Below are 23,208 nucleotides of genomic sequence, written 5' to 3'. Positions count from 1 at the left end.
CATGTTGATAATTTTTTAACTGTTTCTGTTTTTGATTGTGCTAATGTATTGATATTTTGATATTTGTTTTCACTAATGATCTCTGTGTTGATGTTGTTGTTGTTTGAAAAATGTAAATAAAGTATTTTTTTAAAAAAAGCCTTGGTCGCAGTGCTGGTGCTTCATCCTTACAGAGCATGTGACTTTTGTAATGAGGTCATCTGGCCCAGTAGAATAATTCTCATCTCTGCAAATAAAAAGATCCATTGCCGTTTGCATTTCAAGTTTCATTTTTTCTCATACCTAAGAACGCATGAGTTCAAACTAGCACATTACTGCCTACATGAAATAGCGATAGGAAGCTAAGGAATTGATAGTAACAGACGATACTCCAGGAAAAGTTCGGAAGTGGTACTATTTTATTCTCTATTTTTTAAAGTTGGGAGTACAAATGTAATTCCACTTCCCAATGGGAGTATTTTATAAGCAAGTAAAAATATGTTTTAACTGGAAAACATTTATTTAATTAAAATATGAGTTTGCATTTTACGATCAGGCAGTTAATAATCATTTCTTCCTGAGTTACTATGTGCACTACAGGGTAAAGCATATCCATGGAGCTGTGTGGGTGAAAGCAGGGGCACAATGTTCAATGTGTCTAATTCCTATTGTTTGTAGGTATTTGCCATTTGTGTATTTGTACTCCCTATTTGTATTTTTTGGGAGTATTTGCCTGTTTTTAGGGAGTAAAAGTGGCTGATACACTTATTATCTGTAGGGCTGGTAACAGAGCACCATTTCAAAATGACCGCATCCGGTTACATCTATTCAGCATGAGCACACTACAATAGGTGTCTTACGCGAGCGTGACCAGAGACAGTTGCCGCACACAGAAACACTGGGAGGAGCCATGGCCCCCCTCACAACCCATACGAGCAGCCACCGAACACTGCTGTAGGTTGAGCGTTTGTGTGAGCTGCCACCCGGGATGCTGTATTTAGACATGGTCTGCAGCTGTTTTCTGAGTACTGGGTAACTCCTAGCCTCACGAAGATGCTGTGCACACACTTTGACTATTTGCCAAATATTTTGAGTAAATTCAGGATAGAAGGGCACTGCCGTTACTAATGGAAATGCATTTAACATCACAAGCGTTCTGGCACCATATTTCAAAACGCTGTTATCGGTTCATTTCAGGATAAATTTACCATACAACCTAGGGAGATGCCATGTTTATACGGGCATGGATGGAAGCAAAAAACTCAGCTTTTCACCCCCTAACAAGAGTTGAAAACTGATTTGGACTTTTCTTGAACCATCCTGAGAGATACAGATGCATATTTCGGCACATCTTTCCTGACCACAAATGAGTTTGGTTTGTGTAAATTTCTGGCCCTTAAGAGAACTTCTTTAGTTTGTCCTTGAAACTCATGTTGGGAAACTTATTTCACGTCTAACTACAATGCTCCATCTGATCAGTCAGGCTGTTGTCTGGCCATTCCACCCAATTAAACATACAAAGAGTTTTTAATACAAACATATCAATCAATCGCGATATGATATGGCATTTATAACGCACCTTAATACAAGTGTTTCTAGGCGTGACAAGACAAGGAGGGGGAAACAGAGGGAGGACAAAACAACTATGTTATTAGGCCTTGTGTCAATCAGATCTCACAAGTGCAGGGAAGTGGAAGGGGAGAAGTGCTGAGGGGGTTGGGGGAGAGGTACAGTTAAATCAAAAGTGCAGCAGCCGCTGGCTCAGTGCAGGTAACTCAAAAGTGCAGCCAGCGGGTGGCTCATAAGTGCAGAGAGAAGGGACTGTAGGGTTGCAGATACAAACCACAAGTGCTGGGGGAGCCTGGAGGCTCATGCTGAATAGATGTAATCGGATGCGGTCATTTTCGCAGTGCGATTTGCAACTGGACAAGCCGGAGCCGGACCCAAGTTCAGAGGGTAGCCACTACGTGGAGCAGTCGGGACATCAGCAGGGGAGAGGGAAAGAGAAAGCGGAAGCGAAGAGGAAGGTCTTGAGTTGCTTCCAGAACCGTAGGTGGTTCTGGCCAAGTTTGAGAGATGCAGGGAGGCTATTCCAGAGGGAAGCCCCATATGAAGATATAGATCTGCCCCAAACTCTCTGCTTGGAAAAGCGACTGACCCTCAGAGAGTTGGAGGTGGATGAGCAGAGACCTCGAGAAGGGAGATGTTTAGGAAGAGGGAGTTGGAGGTAGTGCGGATCCCAGGCCCCAGAAAGCCTTGTGGATGATGCAGAGGGTCTTGTACTGGGAGCCAATGAAGAGATTTCAAAGCTGGAGCGATACGATCCCTGGGCTTGAGGCCAAGGACAGTCTCGCAGTCCTGTTCTGGATAAGTTGTAGAGGTCCGAGAGTTGAGGCAGAAAGATTTAGAAAGAGGCTGTTGCAGTAGTCCATCCTAGAGAGGACCAGAGCTCTGGAGACAGTGACTTCTTAGAGACGTCAGAGATGTGAGGAGAGAAGAAGAGGGTGGAGTCGAAGATGACCCCAAGGGTCTTAGCCTCACAGGTAGGAGCAGGAAGATGGCCCAGAGTGGGAAGACCGATGAGGAGGATCTCAGTCTTACTGGCATTAAGGCAGAAATCATTGGTGGCACACCATTCCTTAATTGTGGCAAGACAGTCTGGAATGAGAGAAGGAGAAGAGGCCTCCGAGGGGAGCCTGAAAGAGAGATGTGTGTCATCTGCATAACACTGAAAGTTGCAGCAGTAAGTAGCGATGCAGTGGGCAAGAGGTGCCAGGTATTGGTTGAAGAGCCAGGGCGAGAGGTTGGACCCCTTGGTTCCACACTCTTAGATGCAATTTGCTTCAGATTTTGGCTTGGTTTGGGCTGGACACCAATATGGTCAAATTAGAACATTCCACTCAAGGGAAGTCTGCTACGATAGCATTCATTGGTGAACTACCACTGCGTCATATGGAAGCTATGCACTGTGGGAGAAGATGCTAAGGTGGGACAAGCGACTTTAAGGATCCTGATTATCAATGCTTCTTCCTCAAACTTCAGAATAGATTATAGACACCCTTCTGTACCAAACACCCAGTTGACAGAATACAAGTCAAGAATGAACAATGGTCTGGATGCTTTACTTATGGAGTCTCCCAAATCATAATCATTTATTCCAAAGAAAATACTCCACCCAATAATTTCAAGTTGTATGTGTTAAGTAGAATTCCTATCTTGCGAGATATTCTCCTCAACTGGTGAGTCCCCCAGCACTTTTTGCTGGACTATTAGTTTTTTCTGACCGTCCTGCAGGATTGGGATTCTTTTTTCCCCACTCCCCTATTCTTGTTTTGTACTGTGGGCACTGCTTTTGGGTTTATTTTGATGGAGTCCTCTTCCCTCCATCTTTTTCCAAGGCATCTGTACTTTCCTCTTGTAGCACAAAGCACCTTATGTGCAGTGTTACTGGAAGCTCTCTGAGCTTCCCTCTTTGTTTTTTTTTTAAATTCCTTTCAAGAATTACAGTTGCCAAGGATAGGAGGGTACTTTTTATCCTACCTACATTTTTCTTGTGAGACCAGCCTTATCTGGAGTGCTGAGGGGACACTTTGTGTCTCTTTTTCACTTCTCCTGTAACTTTTTAGTTAAAGTAACAAATCCATCTGAGTGGCTAGTGACAGTGTATACTTTTTCTACTAGTTTTGTGAAACTTACAACGTAGGCTGCATTTGCAGCTGCTTTAAGGGACACATAGGACACCATTGATCCAAAATGCTTCCTGTCTTCCTTTTTTGCCAACTCACAATGGTTTGTTCTTTCTTGGTCCTGGTCCTTCTTCTGCCATGCTGGGTGGGGTTTGTCCTTGTGTGTCTTTTGTCTCTTTGTGTAGCCTGTCCGAAGGTGCCAGTGTAACTGGGAGGACTCGAACTCCAAAGGTCTTTGTCCTCCAGTGTGCCTGCTTAGATCCAGTTCTAACTAGGAGGCTGGCTGTCCTGAAAGGATAGCCTCCACCCCAGGTTGGAATGAAAGCATGCATGTGGAATGGCTGGGTTCCTGCATAAAAGGCGAGGGTCTTACTGCTGAAACCAGAATCTGCCACTGGAAGATCCATTCCGAAGAGGAGAAGAATGACGTCTGCAGAAACCTCCATGGACCGCCAGGGCTACCTGAGTGACCTCTGCTGCTCCACTCTCTTATCCAAGCGACAGGGAAGCTCTGAGCTGAATCAATTCCTCACTTGGACTGGTGGGACCAAACAGTCTGACAACAACCTGCATTTTGAGCCATCCCACGACGAGCTGTGGCCTTCACCGGCTTCAAAACGCCCAAACCCTGCGACCTGTGGCCAGTATGCAGTGCATTGCATTCCGAGGATTGAACCCTTCCCAAAACGTTGGTGGACTCCTCCAGAGGCAAGATTATGCTTCTTGAAGTCCCCTCATCCAAAGGCTGAGCCGAGAAATTAAGCTGAGCCGAACGGGCAGTAACAGTTCTTCATTAGTGCTTTGAAAAGAGCACCAAAACCACAGGACGCGAAGAATCCTTTGCTGAGAGCCTCTCCACTCGACTGCTGCTGCGATATCCATCCAGAGTCCCTCTTCAGTCTGCCAGATCAAGAAGCCGGTTACCGGGTCTGCTGCTGTTGCATCGTAAGGGCATTGTGCTGCATCCTCTTCTTCACATTTAAGGTACCATGAGACTCTTGGTAGAATTTACTAGAGTTGCTTGGCTGCTCCTGTGTTTCTGGAGTGCTGATTCGTGTGTTTAGGAGTTTGCCAATACTCGTTCGCCCAGGCCTAATGCCTATGCACCTACAGGGAACCTTCTCCAAAGCCCCTGAACCCTTTTCCCAACAAAGAAAGTGTACTTACTTTCTACAAATCTTCTTCTGAAACTCTACAACTGCTGCCTAGTTATTTTGCCCTCCAATCTGACTGAGACTCTCATAACTAGATAGAGATATAATACTAAAGCCTAAGACCTCTGTGAATTTAATGAAAGTCTTACCTGGTCTGTGTTGGTTGTGATTCATTCATTCTTTCCTGATACCAGTGATTCTGAGAATTAATTGGCAAGTGCTTTACTTACCTTGAACTGCTTCCAACTATTCATTTTATTTTTCAATCAAACATTTTATTAAAGTATTCATAGAAAACACATTGACATTGGCATAATATTACGCAATCACACAATTTGGCAGAGATATCACCCCACATGTCCGAGTGGCTACAAGTTGTCTGAGGCACTAGTCTAGTCCCTTTCCTGTGTGGCCCCCTGGGCAAAGGCCAATAAGTCCCGGACCCACCGTGCTGCTAATTCAGTCCTCCTTGGAGCCAGCGCGTTAGTGGGGGCCTTCTGGGGAGGCACAGGTATTTTTCGGCATAGTCCAGGAATGGAGCCCAGGTGTTCAAGAAATAGTTTGGGTGTCCTGTCCGAATAGCCGTGACCTTTTCGGCCACAACAACCTCCCAACCCTTTGACCACCATAAAGGGACAGAGGGGCCAACCACGTTTTTCCAAAGGCTGGCCCTTGCAATTTTTGCGGCTAGTAGAAGATGTGTGCAGAGCCGCGATAACTGCCCTGATAATGGGAATTCCCCTCCCCTGGTGTCCCCGAGGAGCACAATTCCGGAATCCCACAGAATTGCCATACTGGTTATTGATATTGATATTTTATGGTGATTGCCTTTATGATGTCTGTTACTTCCCTCCAGTATACCTCGGCTTTCGGGCACCACCACATGAGATGGAATAAGGAGCCATTAGCTGTACACCTTCTCCAACAGCTTGGGGAATTTCGGGATTGGCTTTATTCAGCTGAGCTGGGGTAACGTAATATACGTAACAGAATTTGTAACCTCCTTCCCTTTTCGAGATGCACTGTGTGCTCTTGTGTAGCCTGGACCAGATCTTACCCCAATCCTCGATCTCTATCTCTCGGCCTAGGTCTCTCTCCCAGTCTAACATGTATTTTTCTTTTTTCCACGGTTCGTCCTGTCCAGCAGGTGGTAGAGACTTGAGACCCTGCCCTTAGGGGCGGTGGATAGTAGTGAGCTCTCAAGTACCGTTACTTCTCTGGCACCGCACTCCCTGACTGTTCTGTGAGAGACCCAGTGTCGCAGTTGGACATAGTGGAATCTTTCGTCCTTCCCTACTCCGAACCTTTCTTCACATCGTTCAAATGAGATGGGGGAGCCACCCTCTAACATATCTGACAAATTTCCTAGTCCTCCCTCCTTCTGTACTGCAAAGTCCTGTGGTGGGTTACCCGCGGAAAAATCGGGGTTATTCCAGATGGCGTGAGTCCCCTGGGGCCCTTGGCACCGCATTTTCGCGCTGCTGTCTTCCAGCTGTGAGCGGTCACAATTGTTGCTGAGAGGGGGCTCTGATTGGCACGTGCTTTTATTTGAGGTAGGTGAGGGAGCTCTGATGGGGGAACAGGGCACCAGACTTCTTCCAACTGTTTCCACAAAGGCTGGTCCACGGACTGGGACCATGTGTATGCATGGGAAAGTTGGGCTGCATGTGCGTATCTAGTCACATCCGGGACTCCCATTCCACCTAACACCCTCCCGCGGAGCATACTGATTTTTGCTATTCTGGGCTTCCCCCCAGATAAACCTTTGAATATTTTTCTGTAAGGTACTCAGTTCGCTTGCTGGGACATTTACCGGGAGCGCCACGCATTGGTATAATAATCTGGGAATACGCCCGAACCAGGAGATTTCTTGAGCCTCCCATTGCTTCAGATCTCGCCGAAATTCATCCAGTAGCTGGCGGAAGTTACATGCATATAGGTGAGAGATGTCCCTAGGTATCCGACCCCAAGGTAATGGATCGAGGATTCAGCCCATGGGATCGGTAATGTGGGACTGCGGGCTGATTTTTGTTTTTTGGAGAGATTGATTGCCAATGCTGTGGATTTGCCTAGATTCACCTTGAACCCGGAGACCCGGACAAATTCCTCAATTTCCTCCCATAAGGGCCCCAGGGATGTGCTCAGCGTTGTCGCTGTGATGAGTTCATCGTCTGCGTATAGCGCAATCTTATACTCGTGTTTCCCCACTGTGAGCCCTTTTATTTCTGGGTTTTGCCGAATCCTGTTTGCGAATGGCTCCATAGATAAGGCGAAAACCAGTGGTGATAGGGGCACCCTTGCCTGGTGCTTCCAACTATTCTACAATTGTGTACAATGTTATTTTGCTTACCAGTATTACTGTTGTATGATTGTTGCTGAATACCTTTGAGAACCGGAAGAAACTCTTTCCCTTATCTGTATTCCAATTTAAGGTTTACCATTGAATTGAGATACAACTGCAAAATTCCTATTGTATATATGTATAAAGGTTTCTCTTACCTGAATTGAAAAGTGAATTTAACATTGCCTAGTAGGTTTAATAAATAATATTTATGGATAACTACAAGAGTGTAAGTGTCTTCTTGAATGTGTGCTGAAAGGTCAATGTACTCTATTACAGCCCTTCTCCCTCCTAGACTAAGCCTGGCTGCTCAGCCATAGCTACCAAACCTTTTGGGTAGCTCAGGCCTATAGAAGAGTTGGAGCCCTGTGCACTAAAAGGAGAGTCTTCTGTAGCCTTACCATAGGTGGACTTTAGTAAAAACTCCCTAAGAGTATGCATGCATTAGTTCACCAAGAGTACATTAATTGGACAAGGGATGAAAGGACCTATTATTGCCGACCATTGTTTTGGAATCAATTCCCGTCTTCCAAGGAAGTTCCTCACACACGTTAATGGGCAAATTAAGACCTTTATTATATTGTATGTGTGATAATATGGTATACTCTTGGTGAAAATGAAATGCACATAATTCGTAAAACAATTGTTTGTCTACCAACAACCCACCGTTATTAGCAGGTTTAAGTTGCTACTCAGTGGAAAGCATTTACATAAGAGATTTCTATTGCAAAAGGAAATGTTACTTACTTGTAATAATTAATCAGCTGGATTTCTTTTATGTATCAACATGCTAGCCATCAACCCTCTGATCACAAGCAGCAGCTTGAAAACCCAATCTAAAGATGGCTTTGAATCAAGGAGCATGTATAGGGTTCTGGTTGGTATCCTAACGTTCCTTATAATAGGCACATTCTTGATTGAACTCTCACATGGCTGTTTTTGAAGGTTGCAAAACTATTTCAGTCCAATTACTTGATAACAGAAATATAGAGATTCCTTGAATCTAGCCGATAAAACATCTAAGCTGTTTTTAACAATGCCACTTTTTCTTCTCCGCAGTGCTAGGTAACCTTGCATTGACCTACGTGGATGCCATCCGCAGTGGGACAATACCCTGCATGGAGAACGCAGTGATTGCCCTGGCACAGATCGAGAACTCTGCAGCAGTGCAGGAGGCCCTAGCACAATATGTGATGGGAATGGAGAAGGCAGCGCAGGAGGAATACCCCACTGAGACCTTAAAGGAGTTCATGTTGCTGCACATCACCTGCGAGAAAGAGGCCTTTCAGGTCTTCCTTGACCGCTCATTCAAGGATGAGGACCATCAGTTTCTGGAGGAACTTGCGGTAACCTCTACATTTCTTTTAGTTTGATGGTTCCTTCTTTTTTAGAACCGTTACTCTCTGATTTTCTTACATTTGTTAAAGCTATTTTGCATCTTACCTTTTCTACTGCTTCCTTTCATGGTAATGGCTTGGGCGGCAAGAATATCTTTTGGATGAGAAACACTTCTCCTTTTCATGAGAAGTGATTTCAAATCTCTGTGGAAAAGGACACAGCAAAGAAACATATACTAGTTGTTAAGATGGATTTCTAAAATCAGCCCAGGGGATTTTAAGATGCCACCCTATTCATTGTAAATGGGGAACACACTGAGAGGTTAGCCAAAACCCAATCAAGGTAGTGTGGAAGAGCAGTCAAGGCTTAGTCTCAGGAAAAGTGTGAGAGTGGTCTAGAACTACAGAGTCCACAGAGATCAACACCAAGAATTCAAGTTAGTCAGAGAGTACATAAAAATACAATTATTTATTAAACACACTAAGCATACAAATATTGCAAGTACGTATAGTAATCAAAAACCATATATCACATATATACACATTTAGAGATGATATAACCTAATAGTAGCCAACAGTCGAGTAATTCAATGCAAGAAAAAGTTAGATTTAGATGGAATAATCACAACTGTGATGAATCCTGTGAAATCAGCACCAGATCCCTGGTATGGGACTCCTCCTACATGGCCAGGGGAAGGCAACTGCTACCTTTTCAGCACAATTTCTGGGTCTCCCTCATTCGGGCTTGGACCCCTTTCAAGTTCAGAGTCTTTTGAATGGGCGTACTTTCATTTCCACTGGACCACTCTCTTACTTTCTTTTACAATTCATTTTCACTTAATTTAAAAAAGAACTTCAAGTCCCATAATGCCCTTCGTGGGCCTTTTTATTTCCTGTTTTCTTTCTCAAATTCCATGCTCAGGTTCCCGCTCCAGCCACACACACGCTCACTGGGATTTCCTCTCTTGCCATGAGACTCACCCGGTTAGTGCTGCACTGGTGACCAACTTCTCTGGAGCTCTCTGGGTGGAGGTCAGGGTCTTCCCACATGCCCCTTACATACCTGGGCTTCCCTTCATATGCCCAGGGGAAACAAGTACTTCTGTGAACAGAGTCAGCAGGATATGATCTGCCCTTTCTAGCTCTTGGAAGGCACAGCTCCTCAGCCCTGCTGCAGCCCTTCAACAACACAGGATCAGTGTCTTGGCCCTCAGCTCCTTCCAGACTCTCCAGGGTTCTTTCAGCGCTGCACTCTGCTCTCCTCTGCTCTGCTCTGCATCCCCAGCTTGCTCAAAGTGTGTCTCAATGCTCCACCTTTTATACTGACCGGGAGTGTTAATTGGAGTCAGATGTGGGTGGTTGAAAAGGGAAACCTGACTCTGCCTATCCTTGCAAATGGGACAAGATGGAGACTGCCCATAGGAATCCATGGAATCTTCATAGGTCTGTTCCTCTTCTTCTTTGTCCCAGTGGTTTTGACCGAAGGCAATGGGGAGGAAGTATGGGAGTCTTAGTTTTCCTGTAAGTGTTTGTCAGAGTGAAGGGGGCAGGTGTGTGGTTGTAGGTGAATGGGTTTTAGATGATAATGTCCCCTAGTGACTATGGGGATATCGGATAGGAATACATTTCTTCTCCTTCGCTTCCCTTTAATGTTAGTACCTGTTGGAATTGGTGAGGGGGTAATGGGACAGGATTCATAACAACCTATAAAGGAGGAGGAAGTGTCAGGTAGGGTTTATCAGAAAGGGGGGAATACCACACCTCTCCCACGGGCACTCGTCCAACTGTCCCCAAGGACACCCTGCTCAGATGTTCCTCCCACACTGGTCCACCCCCAGGCTCTGGTTCCAAAGGCGATGGCCATGCCCTGGCCACCTGAACAAAGAATCCCTGTGGTCCATAAGTGAGAAAGCCCTCAGGTTTCTCACATACCCTTCCCCTAACATCTTGGCCTTCTGCACAAGGAACATTTATAACTGTCCCCTCCATGAGTTCTTCCTCCCTATTTACGGGACAATCTTTTAAGTTATTGCTCCAGTCCCCACAGAAATAGCATTGTTTTATTTGGGAGAATTCTGATTCAGTTAGAGAGGTGGTGGAAGCTACCGATAATGAGTTTATCCTTTTTTTCAGGTGGTAAAAAAGATTCTCAGTGGGGCTGTCATTCTCATTCCTAGCTTTTTCCAGGATCATCTCTTCTGGTACCTCGTCTCTCGGATTCTCTGAACTTGATGCCATAGGGTATAGCATGGGCTCACAAATATATTCATCCCCATCAGATGGAATAGTGGTGTTTTCTAAATCCTGGGGAGGTATTTTAACCATGAGGATCTCGTTTCCTTTTTGCTTTCTCTCCAACCTTGGATTGCACTCAGCGATTTTTGTAAAGACAATTGAGGGTTCCAAGACCACGGGACAGAGGAACTCTCCCTGCTCGTTCTCACCCTGATGTAAAGTTTGGGGTATGAATTTGAGAGATGTATCTGGGGAGAATGATTTCTGTTCCCTAAGTTCAAGACGTTAATGACTGAAGGCAAATCTCCACTCTTCCCCTAGTGGTTCCGGGTTCTCCAAGGAAATTAGTGGATATTTAGATAGTATCCTATTGTCAGGAAAATATGTTATTCCCTGGGTTGTATCCTTCTTAGGATAGATCACCTGTTTCCGTGCTCCTCTTAATAAGTCAGAATGGCTGCTCAAGGAGAGGTCAAATAGATGTGTGTTCTCGTTAGGTTTCTCATACAATGATTCTCCCAGGTTCTCATATATGAGGCTTTCCAGAAGTTTACCCCTATTGATTTTCATGGGATTAGTGGAAAAATTAAGTAGAACTAATCGCAAGTAATTTCCACTAGCAAGGAGAGTACTATTTTTAAATATTTCTTGCAGGAGGGCATCATGTAGACCATCATACTGCTGGGGAAACTGATTTGTAGTTCCAACGATTTCCGGATTTTATCTCTCCCTGGTACTAAGTGGTCTTGGGTACATATAAGGTGATAAGCGTTCTCGTCTGGTTCGGGTTTGTCAGGTGGCTTACTTCTCTATTTTGGCAGGGTTCTCAATTTGTTTCAATTGGATCGCATCCCACGAATTACACCACATGTAAGGAAAGGCTTGGTATCACAAGAAGGACAAGGACTCAAAAGATACAAATCACCAGTTGTATTTACTTCAAACAGGGGTTGGAAGAACTCCTGTCTTGCCCTGACTCTAAAGATGGGAGCACACTCTACCATCTAAATAAAACAAAAATAGTCCTAGTCCATTGTTAGTCCAAAAGAATAACAATTAAACTAGAAAACCTATTGCCTGCCCTCACTCTAATACCATACTAGTGAAATAAGGAAATGTAATACAAACAGAAAATCAGTGGGAAACAAAAGGATGACAGAATGGCATCAAAAGATTCTTGCCCATGTTGTATAACACGTGGGTGGGGTGGAGCACTTGACGTACTTTGGAATTCCCTGATAGAGCTATCTTCTCTATTGCAGTATTGTTGGGAATACAGTAGTGGATAGTCCACCTATGGAGCTATTCCAGCATGTTCTCCACCAAAATGATACTGGTATTTATTGTATCTTATTTTAGGGTCATGGGGCCCTGTCCCCTTCGTTCCTCTTTCTCTCGCAACCACACTGCTAATACAAACACGGAGCCACGGATGTATATCACCTTCTTAATTCCCCTTTACAGTTCTGTCTTCCCGGGCTTTAGTAGCCTCTCCTCTTCCTCCCCGTTCCCCATGGTGTCTCCCGCCTCCCTTCTCTTGAGGTTGCCTCATGGTGTCCTGTGTTTGAGGTAGTCTGGGGTTGTTTCCGATCACATCATCTCCCCCACCACTTAACATTGAGCTTTCCTCTCTGTCCACCGGCTGCTTGGTCTCTTCTAGTTCTTCTCCCATGTGTTTCCCCTTTGTTCTCCATATAGTCGTGTGCCCATTCTTGAGTACCCATCTGGCGGCTCTGCTTGTTTCCCTGGTTCCCACACACGCATTTCATCCATTGCTCTTGTCATTCTTCTTTGCACTGGCGGTGTGCCACTTGGCAGAAAGAGTACTCCATCCCTGCACACCCCTTTGCGATGGTTCTCCCTCCCGCATCTGGTACACTGGTGACCCATTGCCGGACATAGTCCTCGGTGGGCGAACGACGGGCCACACCTGTAGCATATTCGGTCTCCTTGGCTCTGCTGGGTTGTTCTTTGGCGAGGTGCTCCGTCTATGCTGCATTGGCCCCTGGGCAGTGTAACACGGTCTGCACGTATGGCAGCAATGGTGGCAACCTCTTTTGGGCTTTCAATCATGCAGACTGCACGTCCACCCTTTCATGAATACGGGCCAGGTCTAATATCTCCTCCAGCGGGAGAGGTTTCTTGAGGCGGTGCTTTTGAAATATCAGTGATTTGCAGCCTTCTATTATTCTCAGCCGTATTGCTTCCTCGTTGGAAAAGGTGGCAAAGTCGCAATGGGCTGTTTTCTTTTGTAGCCTGATGACGAAATCTCCTATTGTTTCATCAGGTCGTTGCTGGCATCGGTTGAATTCGTATCATTCACAGTCCTTGTTCGGCTGGTCAACCAGTCTCTTGTGCAACGCGACGATGGCCAGGTCATATGTCATTTTCTCCTGCGATTGAATGTTCTTAAAGATTCCCTTTATCTCTTTACCGGCCAGGTTGGTCAGGATGTCAGGGGAGCTGTGGATTTGTCATCCCCTACCACTTTCATGAACTCCGAGAACTCTTCTACCCATTCCTCCCACCGTGGGCCCCTGTCCTGTTGTGGCTGTAGTTGGACAGGTTGTGGTCTAATTAGGAGTAGTGCTCGGGACCCGGCGGATGCTTGGGCCAGTCCTTGGGTCTCCTGATCATCTTCCATGACTGTCTCCCTGGGTTGCTCCTTTAATTTCCGGTACCTTAGGTTGGCGCTTTACGGGTGACGCTTGATCCGGCTCGGGTTTCTGGCTTGTGTCTGGTCGCTTCTTTTCCCTCCTGCCTTTGGAAATGGAGTGTCCTTTCTGTGCTTTTGTCAGCGTTCCTTGTATTTTTCATGCCCCCTCCTCTCTCCCTTTGCACTACTGGTGGCTGGGGTGGGCTTCCGTCCCTGGGTGGTGAGGATCCAATCCTCTGGAGGGTTGCTTTGTCCCCGTTTCTCACAATGGTGCAGTCAGCCTGTATTGTAGTGCGTGGCCGGCGGCTCTGCCGTGTAGGTGTGTCCACTGGAACGGTGGCATGGTATGGACTGCCTCTTGTTTGGTGTCCACCTTCGTCTCTGCGCCGGCCTTCTGTGGGCCAAGACCGGCGACTGTTGCTTTTGTCTCCTTGGCTTCCGGACCGGAGCGGACAAAGAGTTGCACCCTCTTGGCTTCCTGTTTTCCAGGTCAGTTGTCCTCTCTGGCGGGATCATCTGATTTGACAGTGTGGACTGCCTATTCAACTGTGGACAGATTGCTCTTTTGCCACGGGCAGAATGCTCTTCTCCAAGGGCGGAGTGCCCTGCAATTTCAGGTCCCGCGGGCCCTATCCAATGGAAGGCATAATGCCTTTCTTCTCATGCGGCGACCTGACGTCAATGCAGGTGGGTCGCCTTACCGTCCCCTGGGCAGACTGACCTAGTATCCCTTGTACGGCAGACTGCCGTTTAACATGAGGCAGGTAGCCTGTCCTTGATTTTGGGCAGACTGCCCTTGCCTTCCTCGGCGTTTTTCCCCTTCTTGTGCCGGGCAGACTGCCCTTGCCTTCCTGGCAAGATTGCCCTCTTCTTGTGCGGATTGCCCTTTCTTGTACTGAGCGGACTGCCCTCGCCTTCCTGGGCGCATAGCCTACCTTCCTGGGTGGATTGCCCTTCTCTTGTGTCGGGCGGAACGGCCCTTGCCTTCCTGGGCGGATTGCCCTTTCTTGTACCGGGCGGACTGCCCGTGCCTTCCTGGGCAGATTGCCCTCTTCCTGAGCGGATTGCCCTTTCTTGTACTGGGCGGACTGCCCTTGCCTTCCTGGGCAGATTGCCCTCTTCCTGAGCGGATTGCCCTTTCTTGTACTGGACGGACTGCCCTTGCCTTCCTGGACGGATTGACCTTTCCTTGTATCGGGCGGATGCCGTTGCTTTCCTCATGCAGCGGGCTGCTGATTATGGTGGAAGAGTGCCTTTCTTTACTTTGGGTGGAGTGCCCTTTTCTTGTGCGTATGTGCTGGTTGCCGGATTGCCGCCAGTGTCACAGGTTGTCTGTCGTGACTGCTCGCCCGGATTCGTTTCTCCCTCGTCACCAGTTGTTGTATCTTATCTTAGGCTCATGGGGCCCCGTCCCCTTCGTTCCTCTTTCTTTCGCAACCACACTGCTAATACAAACACAGAGCCACGGATGTATGTCACCTTCTTTATTCCCCCTTACAGTTCTGTCTTCCCGGGCTCCTCATCCTCCCCGTTCCCCGTGGTGTCTTCCGCATCCCTTATCTTAAGGTCGCCTCATGGTGTCTTGTGTTAAAGGTGGTCCGGGGTCGTTTACGATCACAACAGTATCAACCACTGTTAAGGCAGTGTTGTGCAATCTCCTGTTAAGGGCTATACAACCGCTAACTCTAGGGTGGGGCAAAAGCACCCTACCGAAATAAAAGTCAAACCTCTTTTAAAGGCAGGAAGAAAGAGTGGAAGTGATTAGGCTTAGCTCTCAGGAAGCGTTAGCAGGCTGACACAAAGGTACACTTAGTCCACACTTATCCATAAAACAATTTTGGCATGTGGCACTAATTACGTGTGAAGAAGGTATACCTCCAGACACTGCAAAATTGTTGTGTTTGTGGGAATGGCAATAGCCAGGCAATAGAACAACTTGGTGCACCAAAGAAAAGTTGCATGTTTCTTCTGTATCATGTTTCCCTTTTCCAACCTACTGTAAGTCAGAGTTGGAGCATAAAACAATTACCACACTGATAAACTGAAAATATATATATTTATTATGTTACACTTATGATGCTCTATCTGTTCAAGTAAGTACTTGCACTTAACACACAGTGTAAAATGCACAGTACAGTATGTTATAAAAACAATAAATGTCTTTGTTGACCCTCCTCCCCTTGTACTTAAATGTGTGTATGTAAACAAGGATAGGCATGCAGCACGTAGTGATGAGGATTGGGGGGGGAAGGGTACCCAGACATTCTAATAGTTAATAAATACCTAGTACCTGCGCACAAAATATAGTACATTGTTAAAGACACATCCCACTCTTGTAATTTTACGCAGCTCTACTACCTATCGGTAGGCATACAGCAGATATAGGCAAGGGGTGGGTGGTAAGAGAATGGAACCAGCCATTTCAACACACAGAAAATATAGCCAGACATGCCCATAAAGCCAGTACCAATAATCCACAATAATTCTGGTTCTCTAGGATATGGTATTTGACTAATGCAAATATCACAGTTAAAAACGGTATTAGAGAGTGGGAAACAGTTCTAAAACACAACCAGAGGCCTCCAAAAAATCCAGATGCAACGTAGACACAGTTAACCATCATTTCACTCTAGGGAACAATAGCTGATGTTATTAGGAATGCACAGAGTAAAAATGAATTCAAAATCACAGGTAAGTGGCAAGAATCTAGTTCTTGGCATATAACTCCCTAGCCCCTTGTTGAGTACCAGGAAAATGTCCAGGGACAGGTAAGTTCCCCCAAGGTCCATTTAGTGGAGTTCCAATGTGAGTAGAATGTTCCATAGGGGTAAATGGGACCAAGTCAATAGGCCACCCATGTTTATGGGGAAAAATATGTTCAGTCTAAATCTAATGGATTGTGCCCTCCCATGGATTCCTCATCTTAGATATATTCATAACCTGCTTTGCAGTCTAAGAAATGTTTTCAACAGCAGAAGGTGCTGTGCAATATCGAGTTGATTTCCCTCGACGGTTACCATTTCCTCTTACGGACGTGACATTGATGACAGTATAAATAGCATGCACTGCTCACATTGCCTCAGTTCTGTTTTTCTGCATGCACAGCACACTCTCAAAACGTTTCTACTTGCCTCAGTGAATCTCTCGACTAACCTCTAATTCTTTTTGGTAAAAATCTTCACAATGTCTACACCGAGATCAGGCTTTACGAGATGTGTGGACCTTGATTCAAAGATTTTGATCACAGATCAACACAGGATTTGTCTCTGGTGCCTCTGAGAAGAACATAGTCATTGAGTGAGGCTTCTGCCAATCGAAAACCAGCAAGGCCTTGCAGAAGAGATGATCGAAGCTCCCCCTAGGTCAGTCAGTTTCCAAGTCTCTGTCTTCCACACCTTCGAAGAGAAAATCTTCCGAAGGTAGATTCTTCACCCGAGACAAGTCTCTAGAAGGGACCATACAATGATTTAGGCATTCAAAACAGTCAAGATCCAGGAGTGATTCCTGTCACTCTTCCTCTTCGTCATCATGAAAGAAGTCGAAGAAACAAAGCCAACATTCCTCATCCTCCGACTCCTCGCCCGACAAGCGTCTGGTACATTTTCCTGATAAGACCGCTTCTGCTGCCGAATGGAAATGTTTAGAGCAAAAATGATGGTCTTTTCGAAGGTGGCCCCTCCTGGTCCCTTCAAAAGAGCCGCGAAAGAGCCGAAGAAGGTTGCTTATCCTATCGTGTCTTCCAAGACTGGCAGGGAATCCCGTAAGGCTTCGACCTGCACACCCTAAAGCCAGAGTCTGAAGACCCCAGGTAACGTCAACCACCGAGATAACATTCAAGCAAAAAAAAAACTTCTGTGAATTCCTCCTTGAAGGATTTGAAGTTGAAGGGCCCTTCGACATCGACCTCGGACACAACTTGGAGTTTTAAGACCTAGCCACTTGTCTGAAAGATGCCGGTGGTCTGGACACCTCTCCTGAGTTTGAATTTGACACACCAGACATTTATTCTCACCCGAATGCTGCCTATAGATCAGTCATGAATAGGGTGATTGAGTATTTGGGTTGGAGGTATCCTGCTAAGGACATTACCCAGGATGACCTTACAGATATTTTGGATAGAGGCTCTCCTAAAGAGCCTCTGTTGTCCTTCCATACAGCATCATAACAAGCCATTCTAGAAAACTGGCAAAAACCTGATATCACTCCTACTGTGAACAAGGAGTTGGTGAAGAAATACAGACCACCTTCTGTGGACCCTGACTTCCTTTCCAGACACCCTACACCAACCAGTTTGGCGGTTCAGGTGGCTACTTCCACCTCAAAGGCTGCAGCTTATTCATCCCCACATAGGGACAATAAGAGATAAAATGCATTGGCAAAGAGTATTCTCTGCTGGAAGCATGGCGTTAATAGCAATCAGTGCATCTTGTCCTCTGGCAAAATACTCATACACATTATGGAATGTTATTTCTCAGGCTGCAGAAAACATTGCCGAAGGAGAGGTGAGAGATGGATTCAATAATCTCATCAATGATGGTAAGGAGCCCTCTTGCCAGTCCCTTTAGTCAGGCCTAGATGCGTCAGACTGTGTTGGCTCTAGTGCTGTGATCAGATAATCAGATAATTTGCATGGTTACGTAAGTCTTGGTTTGCCGCTGATGCCCAATCAAAGCTCCTGACCATGCCCATTGATGGGTCCAACCTTTTTGGACCAAAGGCGGCGAGAGCCTAGAAAAGCTACAGGCTTCAAAGGCTGCAGCTAAATCCTTGGAAGCAACCATTCGTCATCCGCAACAGCAGTAGTCTATGCAGGCTTGGAGAGGGTGTTCCTTTCGCTACTACTCCTCTTTTGGCCAAAGGGATGAGGTGAAGCTACCCAAAGAGGACAAAGGAGGTGCACACATATCCCCAAAGGCCATGGAGGAAAAACTGCTCAGGCAGCCACCTCCTCACTGCCCTCTGCCACAGCCACAGCTACAGCCCCAAAACCTCTCTGATCTCTTTGCTCACAGGACCCTGCTGGGAGGCAGGTTGACCCAACATCTGCCTTGAGTGGCATTTCATTACTTCGGATGCATGGGCATTACAGACAGTGGCCCAAGGGTACTGTCTTAATTTCTACGAAGTCCCTAGATTGTCTCCCAAGTGAGCAATCTCTCGGGAACCATATTCGCTCCTTGTACAGGAGATTCTTTTCATGTTGGAGAAAGGTGCTGTGCAAAGGGTACCTGTAATGGAACAATACCTGGGTTGGTATGGAACAATACCTGGGTTGGTACTCCACCTATTTCCTGGTTCCCAAGAAAGTCGTATGACTGCGATCTATCTTGGACCCGAGACACTTGTTCTTCAGTAGGACATATTCAAGATGATCACTCTTTTATAGATCCTCCAGGCCCTTCAGCTCCAGGACTGGATGGTGCCACACGATCTTCAGGATGCTTACTTGTATGTGCCTATCCATCCCAAGCGTAGAAAGTACCTGAGGTTCAACATGGGAACATCTTAATATCAATTTTGAGTTCTGCCTTTCGGGTTCACCTCCGCCCCAAAGGTATTCACCAAGTTGAGGTGCTAGTGGCAGAAAATCTAAGGAGTGGAGGGATTCACATCTTTCGCTTTCCTATACGATTTTCTGATCAGAGCTCATTCTCCTGAACAGGCTCTCGAACATCTCAACAGCACCTACCACTCTGTCCACAAACTGGACTTCTTCCTCAACTTCAAGAAGTCCCAGGTGACACCTTCTCAAAAGCTGCAATTCATTGGAACGGTCCTGAACTCTTCCTCACGGAAGGCTTTGCCTCCCGAATTTAGGGCTCAACATATCTTGCAGTTGCCAATCAGATTTCAAAACACCCAATATCTACCGGCATTCGACTTTTTGAGGTTGCTCGGCCTCATGGCATCCTGCAATTTCCTTGTGCCAGAAGCCCGCCCTAATGATGAGGTTCCTCCAGTGGGTCCAAAGATCCCAATGTTCACAAATCTCAGGCAGGATGACTGCCCTTCTTCAGGTCCCGAACAAGGCAGCACAGTATCTCCTGTGGTGGGCCAGCGGGGAGAATGTCATAAGGCAATCTTTTTGGCAACCCTGGCCGGAGATAACTGTAGTCACGGGTGCTTCCCTCACATGGTGGGGGGCTCAAATTAACGATCTGACAATGAACAGACTTTGGTCCCCTGCTGAATCAAGACTACACATGAACCTTTTAGAGCTGAGGGCAATCAGACTGGTTCTGATGGTCTTTTTGTCCATACAGGGAAGAATGTCCTGATAATGACGGAGAACATAGTGGCCATGCATTGCCTCAACAAAAGGTTACTATCATTTTGCAGGGAGGTAATGCAGCTCTGGTTTTGGGCGCTACCTAATGGGATTTCTCGGTCAGCTGTTCTAGCCAGAGAAGAGAATATGACGGCGGACGCTCTGAGCAGGCAGAGCACAAGGGGTTCTGTATGTAATATTTCTGCATGTTAAAGACCACACAAAATCGGCCTTTAAAATGTGGAAATATCGAGACTTGTCGATCTGCCCTCCATTCCATCTTACACAGTGAGTGTGCCTACTCTCCCAAGAGGGAGGCAGTCTTCTTCACCCAGGAATCAGAACTCTGAACCTTCATGCTTGATTTCTAAGAGGTTAAGATGCAAAGATTGGAGTAATGGATGAAAAGATCTCCCATGCGGTAAGGGGGGAACTAGTGATATATGCTGCAGTCTGAGGATCTATGCTTGAGCATGTCAAGAAGCACAACATAGATTACTCCTCCAGACCATGGTTACTGGACCTTTTGGAAGTTTGACTAGAGACCGGGCAGTGGGCAGCTCATATACTAGTACAAACTGTGTATACACTGTTAGATCTGATCTGTGCTGTCTAGTTGGGGGAGTGGGAGGTATTTGCCGTGGGGGAGCTGGGTTGGGAAGATGGCGGGCGGACATAGAGAAGAGGCGCAGAATGGGGGGGGGGATGCAGTTCATGATAGGTTTCTGTGGTTTTACAGCATGGATAGTTTACTGTGGTACTCTGCGTAAGCAGAATTCTGTTCATATATCTGAAAGTGAAATGTTGAACATGAAATGCCAATAAAAAGATTTCACACCAAAAAAAGATATACAGATTGGGACCTCCTGAAAGGTGTTATGGAATTGTTGCTTTCGGCTAGAAGACCAGCAACAAAAGCACTATACTGCTGCTGTTAGAAAAACGTTTTTGCAGCTAGTTTTTGCAGCTAGTATAGAGCTAAAGATAGATCCTTTCTCTTTCAGTACACCTGCAGGACATTTCTTTTTACTGCACCTTGCCCATATGGGGCTGCAGGTGACTACTATTAAGGGATGCTTGGCGGTGTTCTCCATTTTCAAATTGTCACACACATGTTCCGTTCTGTCACACACCTGTTCTGTTCTTTCACACACCTGTTCTGGTTCCTCTGTTCCACTGCCCTCCTCCGTCTCCTCACCTGTACTGCTGGAGTCCGATCTGTATACGACCCGTTTTTGTCGGTACCTGTGTCTGTCTTCTTCCAACCGTTGAGGTGATCTGTCTCGATGAGAAGCCACAGTGGCCACCGGTGTACTGTAGCCCTGTGGCCCCTCCACCGAAACAAACCGCAATGGGAGAAAAACCCAAAGGCTGAAAAAACCCCAGGAAGAGTAGCAACAGCGGTTAAAGGTAAGCAGCTTTCAATGAAAGAAGAATATGGAGTCCTAGAAGCTGGTTCCGGTGGTTTATGGGTGATGTAGGCTCTTCTGCTACAGTTTGGCGGCAACAGGTAAGGCCGCAAAAGCGGACCGTAGGAAAGGGCAGGATCCAGTTGACATTCAGAGGTAAGAGGTAGGAAAGACAGACTGCCGTGTAGCAGGAGCAGATCTGCCAGAAGGCTGTGCCGTGGCAGCCGGGGAAAAGGGGCGCAGCCACAGAGGAACCGCACGGAAAGCAGTGGCTGAGAGGGAGCGGGAACCCCGTGGAGCGGAGAGAAAGAGCGGAACAGCGGAGAAGAGTGGCAGTGATAGGCGAGGGAGAAAAGTAGAAAAAAGTAGCTCAAAAAGGAAAATGATCATTAGGAGCGTTAGCGAACCAAAAGGCAACAGAGTGAAAGCTGTGAAGTAGTTGCAACGCAAAGAACGCTGGGAGGAAGCGGAATAAGAATCTCCCAGCCACCTTTGTGAAAGTGAAAGAGTAGACCGTTACCAGGTCATTCCGTAGAACGTGATGGAACTACTAATGGCTTGCCCCATCTATACCTATTACAGAGCCTGCAGGTAACCGGACGCATGACAGTATGCACCCTTATAGGTCTGAAACAGCCGGGTATCACCAGATGAGCCTGATGGAACTTGGCCAATAAGGAGGGGGCGTGAACATTGGAAGCGGGCTCCCATGTGTCTTCAGACCGTGGGTAGCCCTTCCAGCCCAGTAGGTATTCTAGTGACCCCTGTGGTACCTGGAGTCAAAAACATGGGATACCTCATACTCTGCGTCGGTGCTTCCCTGGAGGTGTTGTAGTTGGATGTAGATCGGGACGAAACACCCGGAACAGAAGCTTTGAGTAATGAAGAATGAAAAACAGGATGACTGTGCTTAAGGTTAGAGGGTAGATTGAGTTTGTAAGCGACTGGATTGATTTTGGCCAGAATGGAAAAAGGACCCAGAAAACGAGGAGACAGCTTAGAAGGTGAGCCCAACAGGGTAGAAATTTGGTGTAAAGCCAGACTTTAGAACCCACATTCCAATCTGAACCTCTTTGTCAGTGAAGATCTGCGTGTTGTTTTTAGGTTCGAGAGGCTGTTTCGAGACTGGCTTTTGCTGACGATTGCGCCTCTGCAATTTTATCCAGGCTTGCCTCAACTGCTGGAACGTTAGTTCGTCTTTTTGTGCCTCGTCCATGGAACCCATAGTTGTAGTAAAAACGGGACATGTGTGTTTGGCATTGTAATGGGAATATTCTGCAGTAGAAAGCAGTGGCACCCAGTCATCCTGTTGATTAAAATAACAGCAAAGGTATTGTTCTAATGTGGTGTTGGCTCTTTCCGTCTGTCCATTGGTTTGGGGGTGATAACGCGATGACAATGCTCTTTCCATTCCCAGGAGCTGACACATAGCCTTCCAAAATTGTGACGTATATTGTGTTCCTCCATCGGAAATGATCTTGTCGGGTAAGCCGTGGAGGCGAAAGACGTCCTTAACAAAACACTCTTGCCATCTCTTCGGCAGTTGGTACCTTAGGTAGGGGAGAAAAATGACCCATTTTGGTATAGGAGTCGATTGTTACCATGATGCAGGTGCACCCATGCGATCTTGGAAGATCTACGATAAAGTCAATAGAGATAATTTCCCAAGGACGTGCAGGTAATGGGGTTTGTTCCAGAAGCCCAATGGGTTTGCCAGGCTGATGTTTGCTTCTGGCACAGATGGGATATCTTTTGATGCACTCTGCCACTTCTTGGTTGAGGTTTGGTCAATAATAAGAGCGTCTGACCAGGTCAAGTGTTCCGCTTTGACCTCGATGTCCGGCAGTCTGGTTATCGTGACACCAGTTGAGTATCTTTCATCTCAAAGATTCTGTAGGTATGAACACACTGTGCTCCTTGAACCAAAAGCCGCCTTCTTCCCTTATCCCTGGTGATAAGGCAACACCTGAATGTTGTTCTGTGACCTGTTTAACCTGTTGCAGGAATGAATTAACTAGGGCCACTAAACGGTTCCTCGGAAACATTATTTCTGGTGATAAAGTGGGTTGGTGCTCTGAGTGTTTTTTCCTTTAAAGGGCATCTGCTAATGTCTTTAAACAGCCATGTAGGTAGGTTATTCGGA

The 23,208-nt window shown here is 46.4% G+C and overlaps 1 protein-coding gene across 3 annotated transcripts in view; it reads left to right on the top strand.

Annotated features, from left to right (window-relative positions):
- The window catches only part of LOC138530413 (guanylate-binding protein 1-like), a 1,110,598-nt gene that overhangs the window by 736,274 nt on the left and 351,116 nt on the right, over positions 1 to 23,208 (top strand). For all 3 annotated transcript variants that reach the window (XM_069640909.1, XM_069640906.1, XM_069640908.1), the window contains one exon: positions 8,220 to 8,506. In XM_069640909.1, coding sequence (XP_069497010.1) covers positions 8,220 to 8,506 — 287 coding nt within the window. The remainder of the gene's footprint in view (positions 1 to 8,219; positions 8,507 to 23,208) is intronic.

Source organism: Ambystoma mexicanum, chromosome 1q (assembly GCF_040938575.1).
Source record: "Ambystoma mexicanum isolate Mex_15411 chromosome 1q, UKY_AmexF1_1, whole genome shotgun sequence".
In the NCBI taxonomy this organism is placed as follows: domain Eukaryota; kingdom Metazoa; phylum Chordata; class Amphibia; order Caudata; family Ambystomatidae; genus Ambystoma; species Ambystoma mexicanum.
The sequence above is the reverse complement of the archived record's forward strand: the minus strand, read 5'-3'. Positions and strand labels throughout refer to the sequence as shown.